Source organism: Equus przewalskii, chromosome 29, assembly GCF_037783145.1.
Source record: "Equus przewalskii isolate Varuska chromosome 29, EquPr2, whole genome shotgun sequence".
NCBI classification, from domain to species: Eukaryota; Metazoa; Chordata; class Mammalia; order Perissodactyla; family Equidae; genus Equus; species Equus przewalskii.
Genome location: NC_091859.1, coordinates 7,758,728 through 7,775,810, shown reverse-complemented (window position 1 = coordinate 7,775,810; position 17,083 = coordinate 7,758,728). Strand labels below are relative to the sequence as shown.

General features: G+C 38.8%; 1 protein-coding gene across 1 annotated transcript in view; it reads left to right on the top strand.

Annotated features, from left to right (window-relative positions):
- The window catches only part of PAWR (pro-apoptotic WT1 regulator), a 109,389-nt gene that overhangs the window by 893 nt on the left and 91,413 nt on the right, over positions 1-17,083 (top strand). The window contains 1 exon segment of the mRNA XM_070599391.1: positions 2-382. Coding sequence (XP_070455492.1) covers positions 2-382 — 381 coding nt within the window.

Genomic DNA, 17,083 nt, shown 5'->3' with positions numbered 1-17,083 from the left:
CGACGCGGCCGGGAAGCCCCCGGCTGGGGCTCTGGGTACCTCGGCGGCCGCCGCGGCCAACGAGCTCAACAACAACCTCGCGGGCGGCGCGGCCGCACCTGCCGGCTCCGGGCCCGGGGGCGTGAACTGCGCCGGCGGCCCCGCGGCGCTGACCCGGGTGGGCCCCGGCCCGCGGCGCCCCGAGGACGAGCCCCCCTCCGCTGCCGCCGCCGCCGCCGCGGGGGCCCCGCCGGCCCGGGGCGATCCGGAGGAGCGGGACGGCGCCCCGGACAAGGGCAAGAGCTCGGGCCCCAGCGCCAGGAAAGGCAAGGGGCAGATCGAGAAGAGGAAGCTGCGGGAGAAGCGGCGCTCCACCGGCGTGGTCAACATCCCCGCCGCAGAGGTGAGCGCGGGGGCGCGGCCGCCGCCGCTTCCTCCCCGAGCGCCCGGGCCCGGGCCGCGCGTTCCCGCTCCAGCTGGTCCTTCGCATCCTTGCCCCGGGCTTGGTGGGCAGGGGCTGAGGGGTTTACTGCCGACAAATGCTTCCTGGGAGAAGTTCCCCAAACCCAAAGTGGGACACGTGCCTTTTAGGCTTCCTGGCTAAGGTCTCAGCCCCAGGATCCTCCTCCTGAGTGGTGCAAAGACCGCTGGTGGCTCCCGAACTTGGCCATCTAGACTTGTTCGTCTGTGCCTGCTTCATCAGTTAGAAAAATTGATCGATGGTGCTGACGACGTGCTCTATTTAGTTTCCCACGTGTCCGTCTGAAGTTATCAGATTGTTTCTCTCCTCTTCTCTGTAATAGTGTTTAACAGCACCTGTGAGGAAAACGTGGCCTTAGCACTATCCAGGACAGCTTTATCTTTTTATCTCTCATTGAACCCCAGATGAGTCTATCCAAATGAGCGGATGCACTGTTTCATGTGTAAACTAGCTTTGTAAATGGCGCTCTGCAACACACGCACGCACACTTTTTCTGAGTGATATTTAGGACAATAGGAACGCTGGAGCTCCCTACAGTTGTTTTTGCTGAGATGGTCTCCCATTTAAGTATTTGGCTATGTGTGTTCTGGAGAACGTTTGTGGTAGAGTTGGTTTTGTGTGTGTGGTTTTTTTTTTTTTCCTTTTGTGTCTTCAGCAGTTTCAAAACATTTCTGCAGGCAGCAACATCTTCCCATTAGAGTGACTGGTGAAACAATTTTGCTTACCGCACCTCTCTCTACCCTCAACAAAACAATCCTAAACCAGTTTTGGTTGCTTTAATAGTAGCTCACTGGTTTGGGGAATTAATTCAGCAACGTTGTTTCACCCAAACTAGTTGCATCTTTTTTTCATTGGCTCTTTAGGATTTAACTTTTTTTTTTACTCTTGGCCTTCTAATTTATTCAACTTTGACACCCAGTAAATAATTAATAAGGATTTACTAACTTTAATTTCGGCTTACATAAAAGCAATTGGAGTAAGTTAGGGTGTATTTCAAACATACCCACATTTTTAAGTCTTAATGTGAGTTTCATACCTGGGAAGTCAGTGTTTGTCTTTGAAGGGTGTATTTTTATGAGTGTTGCAGAGAGATTTTTCTCAGCCAGCAAAACTGTGCTCTGTGGTTTGCTACTTGCACAAAAGATCTGTTATTCATTAAATTGCTTTAAAAGGAATTCGTAAGAGTGGTAATCAAATTTCTAGGATTTTTTTTAGTTAAAAATATGAAGATTGAGGGGAAACTGAAGACAAGGCATTGGAAAAGCTACATTCCTCAACTTTATTTTTAAAAGTAGCTGATGGTCCAAATAAAAGAATTTGTCATTTTCAATCTTTTCCTCATTGTTCATCTGTTAGGGGTCTTATTTTGGGAAATATCTTGGCAGATGTTAAACTTCATTTTTTGTTTGGCTGCTTGTGCTAAAATTGTTACTTCTCAAGTACTTTTTTTTGATTTTGTTTTTTAACAAGGATAATGTTTACTGGGGGAAATAAGTGTGGCATATCTTGTGAGATCCTAAGAGACATCCTTTGTTAATACTCCTGCTTTGGGTAAGGGAACATAGTGCCGAGAATGTAGATGCCTCCCCACTACAATTGAGCCTAATACTCTGGAATGTTTTCCGTTTGGGTGTTGGCAACTCCTAAATTTAATCTTCCTTAAAAACAAACAACCCAGGGTACCATTTTTTGTCTGTGGAATTTGAACCTTTTTTATTGAATAGGGAATTGAGGATTGCTTTCTTTCTGTGGTAACGGTGGCCGTATCTGTTTCTTGCCACAGGATCCAGCGAAAGTGGTAACGTTTTAGCACAGTCCCTAGTTAGCAGGCATACTTGAGTGCCTCCTCCCCATATATTCAGTTTTTTAAAAACAATTTAAGTCTTTCAGATTATCTTAATAATGGTAAAACATGTAACAGAACTTTACAGGTGAACCATTTTCATTTCTTTAGGTTGTTACTTTCTTAGAATTGGGTGTGATTCACTTTTCTTAGTAGTTTCAACATTGTAATGCCAGTTGCTCTGGAGTTTCTTGTGTAATACAACTTCGTGCTCCTGCTTTAAAAATTCATATAGTATTTTACAATATTTTCAAGTATGAAAATTGTAAAAGCAGAAAAGCACCAATCTGTCAATATTCAAAAGGAGACTTTTATGTATAATATTAAGACTCTTATTTTCAGGCAGTGTTCCTAACCAAGTTTATAGTAGATTAGTATGTATCTTGTATGCAAAGAGCCTATTTTGTTGGTTGATAAACATTTGGTTCTTTCAAGAAATATTTATTAAACATCATTGTGTCACATTCATTGTGCCGTTCCTGATTTTGCTAATCACGGAGTGTTATACAGTTGTTCTAAAGGTACCTGACAGCAGCAAAAGATATCAGAAGCAGCTAGCAGGTAGGTTAGCAAGGAAGCAGGTCAGAAACTGAAAGTGGTAGATGGGAGTGGGATACTGGATGTGTTGACTGTAATAAAAAGTGCGGATATACAGATGCTCATTAGTGAGTTAAACTTCAGTTCTTATTTACTAATTTAGATATTTTTTAAGCTTTTTTCTAAATTTTTACTTTTCTTATTTTTTTGGAGTAAGAGCCCAACTTGGTTAATTTGTGTGGGACATACTTCCTGCCAGTAATTTTTGTATACGTTTATTAGATCAAATGTTCATTACATGTCTGTGTTTAAGGCACTATCATAAGCACTGTGGAGAAGACAAGCAGAATAAGGCAGTGTATATTGTCAAGGAGCAAGACTAATCTAGGAAGAAGAATAAGGCATAATTATACGAGAAAACTTAAGTACTGATTTAACAGTTTAAAAGTCATCTTAATGCAGCATGTAGCTAATTGTTTATTAGCAATATTGTGTATTTAAGGGGGAGAGATGATTGGGCTGAGAGAAGCTATTGAGGATGAGGGTCTTGAGCTGAGACTCATTTCTATACCTATGTATTTATACACATGTTCACACACATTTGACAGTCAGAGTGCAGTGGTTCTTATCTGTGGCAGCACATTAATATCATGTGAGGATCTTACGAAAATGCTCCGTCATGCTGATTACTTGCCCTCTCCCTTCCTGACCCCCTTCTGATTTAATGGGGTCTGGGATGGATCCAAGGTGTGAATAGTTTGATAAGTTTCCACGTGATTCTAATGCGAGTCAGGGTTGAGAACTGCCGGGCTGCACTCTGGGGATGCAGAAATGAATAGGACACAGGCCTTGCCCACACAGTGCATTCAAGTAGTATAAGCAAATGTAAGAACCGTGTTAAATACAGCCCATTTCCTGAGCAGGGTACCCACCTCTAGGAGGAAAGGGATAGTTGAGGAGGGCTTCCGAGACAGGGCCAGCTGTTTCCAGAGTGCTTGTGAAGTTACTGCCGTTGAGTAGGCTTGCATGATGGATTAGCAGAGATGCTTACCGTAGAAAATGTAATCTTTCAATAGGTAGAGGTGAAATGATGCTGCAGTTTTGATTTAAATATAAAAGTTAACATATATTGAAACTTACTGTTTTCATAGTGGCTGGCGAAAGTGCTTTATGTGCTGTCTTAATGCTCACAGCAGTCCCGTGTGGTAGTTACAGGTGCTCTTTGTCCCCATTTCTGGAGAAAATGGAGGCTTAGAGAGAGTGACTCAAGATCACATGGAAAGTGAATAATTGTAGAGCAGTATTTGAAGCGTTTTTGCGTATTTGTGCATCTAGGGAGGGGAGTTTTTAAGAATTAACCAACCTTGCATTATTTATTTCCCTAGATTTTTTCCTATAACTTCTGAAAAGGAAAAATGGTGAAAGTATGGAATTGAATAGAAATTAAGATCAGATTTGTGGGCTCAGAGATTGCTTCTGACCCTCTAATCTATAGTTTGCTTGGCAAAATCTTAAGCACCAGGCCATCAGCGAAATAGAAATCTGTTTTGGCCAGCAGTCAGAAATGTGGATCTGTGATTTTACTGAAGTGATATGTTGTTTTCCTGTCAAGATTGGGTTATGACACCCACTCCGTGGTTTGAAGGAGCACTTAATGTATAGAAAGCACTTTTAAGTGAAGACAGTTTAAGTTATAATTATTCAGCATGTTTACTGACCATTATGTAGGACAAGTTACACTTAGTAAATCTTATAAATCCAGGTAGATTGAGAAATCCCTTTTGGTATGCCCATTATATTCCAGACTGTCTACCTGTCTATGTGATGAGTCAGGAGAGGAACTAACAGTGACTCAGAGTTGGGAGAAAATTGGGCTTGTGAATAGGGTAGATATGCCGTAAGCACTGAGGCTCCTTAATAAGATATTAAGCCCAAGTTTGCTAAATGTTTGAGCTCGTTGATAAAGTAAATTGAAATTTTAATATCAGGATTTGTAGTGAGTTGTCTAAGGTGGAATGCTTTTTTCGTAAAAATAATAATTATGTAATTAAAGTAGATGACGTTTATGGTGTTCTTATTAAGTGCCAGGCACTGTTGTAAGCAGTTTACATATACATACAGTGCATTTAATTCTTGCCACAACCCTATGAAACAATGAGCAGAGGGTCAGCTCCTTTCTTGCCTGAGGTCACATGTGGGTTAGGAAGCAGAGTAGAGAGAGTCTGCCTTCAAAGCCTGGTGGTTAAGAGCCATCCTGTTATATTCAGTATATTATGTACTGTGTACCTAGTTTAAGAAATACAAAGATTGTTTTAGTAGTAAAATAGAAGTGCTAATATATTACTGTAGAATTTGAAAATAGCTGTATTATGAAAGGTAGATGAAGTGAGACTTACTGGAAAAATTTGAGGGCAAATAAACGTATAAACAGTGGCATTTAATTCCTTATTTAAAATCATTATCAAGTTATTTATATATATATTTTTTATTTCTGTATTGGTTTTTAGCACCGGTGATATAGACCAGAAAATAATTATACCATTTAATAGTAGTGCAGATATAATGTTTTAGAAGTTTAAAATTATTGGCAAATGCTGGAGTTTGAAATTTTTTAAGTGCTTTTTTCCTTTTTAAAAATTGAGATATAATTCACATGCCATAAAATTCACCCTTTTAAAGTATATAGTTCAGTGGTTTACAGGATCTTCACAAAGTTGTGCTCTTGAGTGCTTTTATGTTTGCTTCTTAATTTTTCATTATGTTCCTGGAACCTGTAGGACCTCAATTTTAGCTCCCCATTCAGTAAGGTGCAACAGTAGTCAAACCATGAGAAGTTATTAAGATAATTTGGTACCATCTTTTCCTGCATTTCACAGAGAAAAGGAAATTTTGGTAGAATCTCCTGAGTTTTAAGTTTCTTAAAACTTGAATGTCTACTACCATTTGTTTGTACTGGAGTTTAGTTTGAAGTATTTAAATGAATGTAATATTTTCAGTTTATTTAAAATTTCACATATCTTTCATGGAGATCTGCAAAGCTCTTCTATCTAAACATTTGGCAGCTTTGATTCAGAGTGAAAATGGAGTTGCAGACCACCTACAGCCTTAATCCTATTACTTCAATCAGCGTTCCAAAAGATGTGGCTGGGCGTGGGGGACCACCTGTGCCAGTGTCGCCTGTGTTGTTTATTTAAAATGCATTTCTAGGATCCACCTGAGTCTGGGGTGGGGCAGGGTTACCTGCATCTGCATTTTAACATGTTCCTGAGTGATTCTTGTGCACATTAAAGTTAGGGAAGAACTGACTTTAAATGCCCTGTACTGGTTTACTGATGTGTCAAATGAAATTGATAGTGATTATCTAACAGGATTGTTATGGAATCAAAATAATGCTTGTGAAAATGTTCTAAAAATGGCCAATGATAAATTATAGTTGTTGTGTAGGTTGCATTGATAACTGGTTGTTGATGTCTAATGGAAATTTCTTAGATTTTAAACATTCTCATTTTTTTCCTAATTAAAAGCGTCATAGATATTTTAACAGACAGGTTGAGATACTTGGAAATTCAAAACACCTTAAACATTAATGTAATGTCATATATTTAGTGCAAAATGTTGTGTCTGCCTTGCTTGTCCAGAATTTGTTAGAGGCCTAGATTACAGAAAAAAAAAACTTGTAACACTTAATGTGTAATTTGAACTTTACTTTTGCTCATTTTTTGTTTTTACGTATCTTTAAGGGAAAATATATAATTATGTTTATAAGTGTATTTAATAGGTTGCATTTCAAACTCTTAAAACAGGTTTTGTCCATCTTATCAAAATATTCTCAAGTATGAGACCTTTTTCCTTTTGTTTCCTATCAATTATTAGACCTGTTGGTGTCCTTGGCTAGCCAATTGATGATTAATATATTTGGTTATTGATGAGGCACCTTTCAGTTTAAATCTTAGCTTTTTGTGTTTATAGCCATATACCTCCTGGTATAGAATCGAGTCTCAGGCATCTGTTACATTCCCCTTAGGTTACTCAAAAATATACTAGGCACCATGTCTGAAGGAAATTGTAAGAATAATTTCTAAAAGCAAAATTATGTACTTTGGAGGTAGAAACAGCTTGAATGAATTCAAAACTTAGCATGTGAATTTGCTAATAAACATTTGTGATAGTCTTTTGAAATTTCCTTTATCAAATTTTTATGGTCACAGTGTAGTTTTCAGTAGTAGTCTCATTTGTCTTATACAGTTGAATTTAAAGGAAAAGTTCTGTTGTATTCTGAAAGTGATTATTTTGTTAGGGTTTTGCTAAAATGAGTGGAAAGGAGAGAATTTATGTTGTAGATTACAATTCTGTGATAGCTAAAAAATTTTTTGTAGGTTTCTATATAAACTCTAGGGGACTAACTGAATAAGATAAATAAAAGTAATAAAATACAGTTTGAAATACAGAATGAAAACATGTTTTGTAATAAAATTAACTTTAAAAGATACCATTTAATATTAGCCTTATCTTTGGGCATGTAAGTGAACTACTTAATCTTATTTGAGGCATTTGCAGGTTATATAAAGTGTGAAAAAATTTCCTATTACTTTTGGAATTTCTTGCAGAATATTTTTAGTAATATTTAAAAAGAATGGGAATCTCAGTTATGAAGAACAAAGTTAATATTCAGAAGATGGTACTTGAGGAATATGAATAAAAAGTAAGATTATATTAGTTGAAACATTCAAAGAAGTTACTTTAGGTTTCAAATTCTTGACAAGACTTCTTGATATCCTATAATGCAAGCAAAAGTTGATCCAAACCAAATTTATATAATCTTAGATTAATTTTTTTCTGCTGGTAAACGTAGTAAGTTTAAAAAAAAAAAAAAAAAGTAACGTCTTCATTGTAGTTCCCTTGTGGAAATACAAGAAAAGATAGAGAAAATTATCACCTGTTATCTTAGACATGTTAATATTTGTTTCTAATCCTTCTTCTGTGTAGCTACATAAAAAAAATGGAACCACACTGTACAGATTTGTGTATTTATTCACTGTGAGTATTTTTATGGTGTTATTACTTAAAAAATAAAAATGGACTTTTTTTTTGTTGTGGTAAAATACCCATTACATAAAGTTTACCATGTTAACCAGTTTGAAGTGTGCAGTTCAGTGGCATTGAATACATTCACGTTGTTGGGCAACCATCGCCACTCTCCATGCCTGTAACTCCCTCACCTAGTAAAACTGAAACTGTACCTGTTACGCAGTAACTCTCCGTCCTCCCCTGCTCCTGACGACCACCATTGTACTTTGTCTTTAGGGCTGGATATGTTTGTGTAATATGGGAGTGGACCCTATTACTACTCTGCCCTATTTAGCTTTCTGATTGGCAGATAAGTTGTCTGAAGATAAACAGCTATTTATTTCTTTTCATATATTGTGTTTCCTGAAACAATCTTCAAGAAAAGTGTTTGGGTCCTTCAAAGAGTCTCTTAGGTACTAGAACTTTCAGATAATTGTGAATGATGCCTAGAGGTGTTTTTTTTTTTTAAACTTTCTCTGTAGCCTTTGATTTTGGTGGGAAATTGGTGATCAGAGCTGCAGTAATTATAAGTGTGAGTAAGCTGTACCTCAACATACAAGTTATTAAAACTGAGCATGGTATGCAAAATCAGACAATAAACACCACAGGGCATATGAAAAAATAGAGTTGAGTGCATGACGCTCAAAACCTCTTGTCAGTGATATATAAAAAGATAGAAACCTGATAAAGACCAGCACAATAGCCTATGTTGAATGGTTAAGAAATACATAAGTACTGCATTATATATGAGACTTTACCTTGAAATAGACCTGAAGTTTGGTTGTAGAAGTGGGTGTCACAGGGTCGCAGCTTGTGGGGTGGTGGAAGAAGAGGTATCTGAAAGTGGACTGAAAGCATAACACTAGACATGGGTGTGGGTGGCTTACAAGAGGTGCTGTAACACAAGTTACCTGGCAGATGTTTGAGATGTGTTCATTTTGTGTATTTTTGTATGGCTGGGTTGCATTTTCTGTGGTTGCTTAGGATTTCTTGCAGTTGCTCATAAACATGGGAAATTTATGTTATGCTCAGCATGCTCCCAAACGTATCAGTTGCATTGGACCAAATGCAGTTTTCTAAATGAATGTACAGTATGTATTTACCCATACATGTCTATCTATCTGTATAGCTGTATCTATTTCACATCCACGCCCATCTATCCAAAATATGTAAAACAGTGTCTCGGGAAGCTCAGTCCAAGTAATGAGATGGAGAAAGATCTAGGGAGCAGACAGTGACTAGAGATGAGCATACTCAGGAGAATACTCAGAGTGATTGCTAGGGAGTGGTGGTAGAAAAAGGAAAGAATGGATGGATTTGAGAGGTATTTCATTGGTATTAGAAAATTACATAACAGAATGTTTTTGAGCTGGAAAAGTCTTTCGAGATCATCTAGTTCATTATAAAAAAGTATTAACTTGATTTTCCCAGATTACTTTTCTCTCAAAACTTAAGTTGTATTTCAACCTCAGTCTTCTTACCTCTAGTTGAGTATGGCATTCCTCCCCCCTGGGCTAACTCTATCCTCATTCCTGTCCGGAATCGTGCTTATTTTATTCCTTGTTTCTTAAACACTCAGCCTTTCCCTCTTGGTTCATCAGAAATGTTCCTTTCTGCTTCGCCTTCAACTTACTTTTCTTTCCTTAATTTCTCAACTTAAAGGCATTGTTTTCACTTGTTAACTCCCATTTCACTCTTCAGTTCCTATTACTTTATTGAAATTGATCTCTCCAAGACTGCTTGTGACTGGTTAATTGCCCGATGTGACAGCTTCTTTTTTGTTTTCATCCTGTTCGACCTCTCTGTAGCATTTGCCCTTGTCACTCCTCTCTTTGGATGCTGCAGCGTTTCTGTTAGGGTTTTTTTTAGTTGTTTTACTCAGAAATATTTGAGTGCCTGCTGTGTGCCCCAGGCTCAGGGCTAGAGGATACAGAGAATTATGTACTCACCTGGCTTTAAGGAACTTCCAGTCTTCTCTCAGGGAAAAAGATAATGACTTAGTTCAGGCTGCTATAACAGTACCATAGACTGGGTGGTTTATAAACAACAGAAAGTTATTTCTCACAGTTCTGGAGGCTGAGAAGTCCAAGATGAAGGTGGGAGCAGAGCCGGTGTCTGGTGGGGGCTGCTTCCTGATCGACACTGTTCTCACGTGGTGGAAGGGAGGAGAGAGCTCTCTGGGGTCTCTTTTATCAGAGCACTAATCCCATTCATGAGGGGTCCACTCTCATGACCTAATCTCCTCCCAAAGGCCCCACCTTCTAATACTATCACATTGGGGGTTAGGCTCTCAATGTAGGAATTTAGGGGAGACAGATGTTCAGTCCTTAACAGATAACAACTATTTACAATTTGGTGTAGTAAGAACTGTGATGGAGAAAAGAACAAAGTGTTGAACCTAACTCAGAAAAGGGTGCCACCAGTTACGTGAGGGCCTCAAGGAGGGCTTTACGTTAAGATGAAGCAGTATTAAGCCCTAGGTTGCCTGGTGGTCTAGTGGTTATGATTTGGCACTCTCACTGCCGGCACCCGGGTTCACCTCCTGGTCAGGGAACCACACTAACCCTGTGTTAGTTGTCATACTGTGCTGGTTGTGAGTTGCTATGGTGCTGAAAGCTGTGCCACTGGGATTTCAAATACCAGCAGGGTCACCCATGGTGGACAGGTTTCAGTGGAGTCTTACAGACCAAGACAGACTAGGAGGAAGGACCTGGCCACCCACTTCCAAAAAAATTGGCCCTGAAAACCCTGTGAATAGCAGTGGAGCATTGTCGGGTAAAATGAAGGGAGGTGAGAGGATTCCGCAGAAAGCCTGGGCAAGGTTCTGCTCTGCTGTACACAGGGGCGCTAGGGGTTGGGATTGACTGGTGACTGGATGGCACTAATGACAACTTGACTGATAAGGATTTCCCAAGCTGGGGTGGAGGGGGAGCAACAGAGCATAGAAACATTCTGGATAGAGCAAACAGCATGTGTGAAGGCACAGAGCCAGGAAATGATAGCATTATGTTGCATGTCTACTGTATGTCCATCACTGCTAGGGGCTTTCCATGCATTATTTCTAATCTTTATGTTAACTCACAAGGTAGGTTTTTTTTTCTATTCTTCATTTTACAAGATGAGGAAATTGAGCCTCAAAGAAGTTGTGACTTGCCCAAAGGCCATGCTAGCAGAATTTGGATTTGACTCCAGGTTTGTGTGGGTGCCAGTACCCACACATTGGTTTTCATTGTTGGAAAGAGGGAGGGATATGTTCTAACAGAGGAAACTTTGATGTGCGGAGAATTCATGGTGCAGAGTAAATGGAGAACAGCTGAAGAGGACTGATACGGACCAATTGTGATGGATCTGAATGTCATGCCAAGGAATTCAGACTTTATTCTGTGTTCTTTGTTAGTATTGTTGGCTGGGCATTTCCTTCCTCTGTCCATACCTGTTTATACAATAACTCTGACAGCTTCTGGAATGGAAAAAGTTTCGCCTGTGTGATTTGAAGTCATTAAGAGGATTTTCTTGCCACAACTAGAAGGACCTGCAACTGAGATATACAACTATGTACCAGGGGGATTTGGGGGAGATAAAGCAGGAAAAAAAAAAAAAAAAAAAAGAGGATTTTCTTGTTCAGAGACAGGTATCTACTCAACAGTAAACAATACAAAATCCTGTAAAAATGATGTGCATATAATAGAATAAATAAACCCAAATTTCCACATGGGTTAAAAAGAAACAAGAGGATTGGCTCTAAACAAAGTTGTATCAAGTGATTCTTTTTGTTACAAAAATACTTGTGTGCTGAAAGCTTTGGGAATGACTTGCGAGAGCAGGATGGGGTGGTGCTGGGAGGCTCTGGTGGGATTAAATGGCCAGATTCTGTTCTGAGTGGAACCATAGAGAAGCTTATAGCTTAATGTTGTCCCTAGGTTTAGACTTTGCCCTGTACTCAATGTAAAAGCAGGTGTTCATTCCATTCTCAGATTCTTCTAGTTCATCTTGGAATACAGGTGCTAAAGGATGGGCATTGCCTTGAATCTTTTCCCACATATTATTTGCTCAACTTCTACAAATGTTCCCTCCTCCCTCCCTCCCTTCTGCCCTCTGGTATCTTAAAGGAAGTCAAGTACTTCTCTAGACCACCTTTTAGGAATAGTGTTTGCTTATTTTTGATGATATGAAGATAATGCCTTCTTTTTTTTCTTTTTGGTGAGGAAGATTGGCCCTGAGCTAACATCTGTTGCCAATCTTCCTCTTTTTGCTTGAGGAAGGTGGTCACTGGGCTAACATCTATGCCAGTCTTTCTCTATTTTATGTGGCATGATGCCACAGTGTGGCTTGATGAGTGGTGCTAGGTCCACACCCAGGATCTGAACCTGTGGACTGGGCTGCTGAAGTGGAGCGCGTGAACTTAACCACTATGCCACTGGGCCGGCCCCAGTGCCTTTGTATTGTAGAAAATTTGAAATAAAACAAAAAACAGGATTGTGCAGGGGTCAGCAACAAATATTGGTATCAATTTCACGTATATTCTTCCATTTTTATTTTTATGCATTGGGATTATATTCTATATACATTTTTATAACCTACCTTTATTTATTTATTTGCTGAGGAAGATTTGCCCTGAGCTAACATCTGGTGTCAATCTTCCTCTATTTTGTATGTGAGCCACCATTGCAACACAGACACTGATAGACAGTGGTGTAGGTCCATGCCCAGGAACCAAACCCAGGCTGCCAAAGCAGAGCACGCCCAACTTAACCACTAGGCCACTGGGGCTGCCCTGTAACCTACCTTTAAATTTGACATTGTATCATTAATATTATTATTTCCTTTTAAACTTTTGGAAAGCAGATATGTTAGTTGCTGCATGTTTTTTGTTTCATAAACATAATTCCCAACAGCCAGTGATAACTATTACTTTATAGTTTTGATATATGATTTTTGAGGATATTTTTAGGTATACACATAAATGTGTATCCAGAAATTTAATCATTCTATCAATACTATTATAACCTTTTTGTTACCAATGTCTTGTGAACATCTTTATGTGTCAGTAAATATATAGCTGTGTTGTTATTCTTATGGCTATGGAATATTCCCTAATTTGGATGTTTCAATAAAGCTTCCATACATTTACTACCTTCTACTGCATGTTACATGTTAGATACTGAACTAGGCCTTTTGGGCATGTGAGTTGCTATGTCTGTTCTCTTACCGGCTCTGCCAGCATTTGGACAAACACTAATTCATGGTTTTGTCCTTGAGGAATTTATAGTCTAATTTGGAGAAATTATACAAAACAGTTATACAAAACAATTTTAAAACATTAAAAAAAATATATAACGAAGTGTTAAATGTTATGCCATGCTCGGGTACAGAGAAGTGCGAGATCCCTAGAGGACTCAGTGGTCCAGGAAGTTTTGTGGAGGGAGTGTAAGATTTGAGCTGATGTGGAAGGACTGATAGGAAATGGACCAGTGAAGAGGAGAGTCCCATTTCAGACTGAGAGAGCCGAGTGGGCAGTGGTACAAAGGTGACAGGTAGCGACCTGATTGGATTAGGGGGTTTCTATTAGGAAATAGTGATAGTAGATGAGATTGGGGAGCAAAATGGTGAAGGACCTTAAAAATTAGGCTGAAAATTTTAGGCATTATGTCAGCCTCTAGGAGAACTTGAGCAGGATATTTGTAGGAGCAGCATTTTAACAAGATGAGCTGTTAGGCAATGGTGTGCGGAACAGGCGAGAGGAAGAACAGATGGGGAGGTGAGTTGGGAGGTGGTTGTCACACCAGCTGATGAGACATTGTGTGTGAAACCATTAGAACACTGTAGCAGAATAGGGTTCGTTAGCATGTCGTCAGGTGTAAGTCTTGTTTAATTGACTTGCTGTCCTCAGTTGGAGTGCTTAGGGCAGCTTATTGTTATCTGAGTCACATAAATTCAAAGACAATAATTGAACTGGAAATCACTTGCTGTAAGCTGACAGAATATTTTGTTTTGATTGTGGGTGAAGAAGGGTATTTCTCTTTCAAGAAAAGCAAGCCCTATTAATGAATAGAGAACATTTACATGTCTACCAGGCCTCCACCATCCTAAGCCCTTTATGGGTGGTGACTCATTACAGTTTTAGAAAAACACTAGGGATGTTAGTGCTATTCCTGTTTTGCAGATGAGGAAGGCGAGGCATGGAGAAGATAAGCCGCACTGACTTGCCCATTTGAGGAGTTAGTTACCAGCTCTGCCCTTGCCTCGTGACGTTTTTTTTCCTGTGCTTCCAACTTCCCGGTGGGGTCAGTGTCACCTTTTAGTACTGGCCTGAGCAAAGTTGACATCCTTATATTTAGTTTGCTTTCAGGTTCTTAAGTATTTTAAGAGTCTTTTCCTCTTTCCTGCTTATTCTGAGGTAAAAGCCACATACCAGAGAAGAGTAAGTCAGAGGCGTAACAGGTTTGGAAAGATAGCCCTGGATTGGTTGCCAGTGGTCTCTGGATGGTAGAATTACGGAGGTTTTTGTTGTTGGAATGTTCTTTGTAGAATCTTTCTTGTTGAGATTTTCTTCGTGACCTAACGTATGGGAAGTTTTTGTAGATGTCGGAGGAGTGTTTGAAAAGATTGTGTTTCCTAGGTCTAAAATTCTATTTTCTATTAAGTCAGTCTCCCAAATTGTGTTATTCAAATCCTCTAACCTTACTTATTTCTGATCTGTTTGATTTGTCTTTTCTTAGAAGATATGCTAATTCTTAGTATGGTTTCTCCTTGAGCTTTTGTCAGAATTACTTCTTAAAAGCAGAAGGTGGTTGGGGCCGGCCCCGTGGCCAAGTGGTTAAGTTCACACGCTCTGCTGCAGGCGGCCCAGTGTTTCGTTGGTTCGAATCCTGGGCTTGGACATGGCACTGCTCATCAGACCACGCTGAGGCGGCGTCCCACATGCCACAACTAGAAGGACCCACAACGAAGAATATACAACTATGTGCCGGGGGGCTTTGGGGAGAAAAAGGAAAAAAAATGAAATCTTTAAAAAAAGAACAAAAGCAGAAGGTGGTTATTAATAGAAAAGTTCCATACTGTAAAATCTTACCTTTCATACACGTAGTAGAGGGATGCAGGTGTGACAGTTGGCTGTTTGGTTCGATGTTACTTTTGGAGCTCCACTCTGTACATCATCTAAACTACTCAGTTTATACTGACATTTCTGTTTTCTTTTAAAGTTAATAGGCTTTGTTAGAGCAGTTTTAGATTTATAGAGAAATTGAGCAGAAAGTCGAGAATTCCCAGCTACTCCCCCTCCCTCCCCCCCAGTTTCCCCTGTTGTTAACATCTTGCATTGGTGTGGTACATTTGTTAGAATTGGTGAACCAGTATTGACTAAAGTCCATACGTTGCATTAGGGTTTGCTCTTTGTGTTGTACAGGTTTTTTTGGTTTTGTTGAATGCATAATGTCATGTATCTACCATTACAGTGTCATAGGGAATAGTTTCACTGTGTTCCACCTGTTCATACCTCCTCCCCTCCCCCTGGCAACCACTGGTCTTTTTACTGTCTCTATAGTTTCACTTTTCTAAAATGTCGTACAGTTGGAATCATACAGTATACAGCCTTTTAGACTAGGTTCTTTCATTTTAGCAGCATCCATATAAGGTTCTAATACTGCATTTTTAAAATCACATAATTGTATTGCATAATCTAATCACGTCAGTTACCCCAGATGACCTGGGGTGATTTTTTTAAAAAATCATATTTACCCTTCGAATACAACTATTTGTTACCATTAAGGTGTTACAGCACAAATGAGGTGATGAATTAATGTTTATCAGATGAACAGTTGTTCAGAAGAATATGCTAAATGTCTGATGGAAATTCCAAAAGAGGAGGACCAAAAATATTTTGGTTAATGATAGTATTTTAATAAAATGTGTACAACTTCCTAAGGTGTATGTAAAGCTTTAAGATACTGTTGCTTATTTGATCATGTCAATTAGAATATTTATATTAAAATACTAATCACATTACTTCTTAGTCTAGATTATAGTTTTTCTGTGATTTTGCACTAAATATCTGATCAGGTGTTTTCACAAAGAAACAAATCAAAATCTCTCTTTGACTTTCCAAAGATCCTTAGAAAGGGATGTTCATTTTTTTTGATTCAGTGAAATGTCAGAAGGGTAAACACGTAGAGCTTAAGTGCTTGCTTTCTGCCTGGCTGCATTTCTAGATGGCAGTATATTTGAATTCAGAGAAGCTCCTTCCACCTTCATACCTAGAACGGAAGGCCTCTGTTTCTAGCATATTGATTAAAGCCTTTCCTGTGTCAATGAAAATGACCCACATGATTCTCCCAGAGAAAGGACTCAATCTTGAGATTGGTGGAATGTGTTAGATGTAACTAGATTAGAGAAAAGGGACTTCAATTATATTCCTCAACACTTCTCATGTCGTTGAATTTAAGTTTAAAAGAGTGAACACAAAACAACTTTAAGGTTCTGAAATGAATATTTGAATGTAACAGTTTCCTTTTTTAAGCTGTCTTCCTTAAGAGCCTACTTATCTTAGCATCCTCAGCACTTAGCCCATTGCTTGCTATGCAGAATTCAGAATGTTTATTAAGAATGTGGCAAATATGTCTGGATGGAGAAATGATTTCATTTATAAATTGTATTTTCTCTTAAATTCCTGCTCTAAAATCACAAAATGTTGAAATAGACTTAGAATTTGGAGTTTTAACTCACGATAGCCCCTTTTTATTGTGGACTGCAGTTTTTTAGAATTATTACCCATTCCAGTGAGCAGTTGAGCATTTCAAATACTAGAAAATATCTGCCAAAAAATTTGTGTGGGCCTAAGAGTCAGTTACAGTAATTGCTGTTATCTTGATATTTTTTAAGTTATTCCCTTTGCAACATTTGCTGTCTCAGGAAACCTTTCTTTTTTTTATGTCAAATGGAATTTTTCAGAGTGAAACCGAATAAGAGGTATTTTTAGCATTTTGAAAACCACTGATTAATCTGTGGAGAATTTACACTCTTCTGAATTGGAATATTTTTTGTTCAAGAAAAAATTGTAATAGTAACATGTAAGATGAGCATTCTAATGGTGAAATATTTTACCTCTTTAATTTTATTTTGGTTCCAGGAGTGGATTTGATAGTTTTGTTTTGTTATTAATAGACTTCATTTTTTTTTTT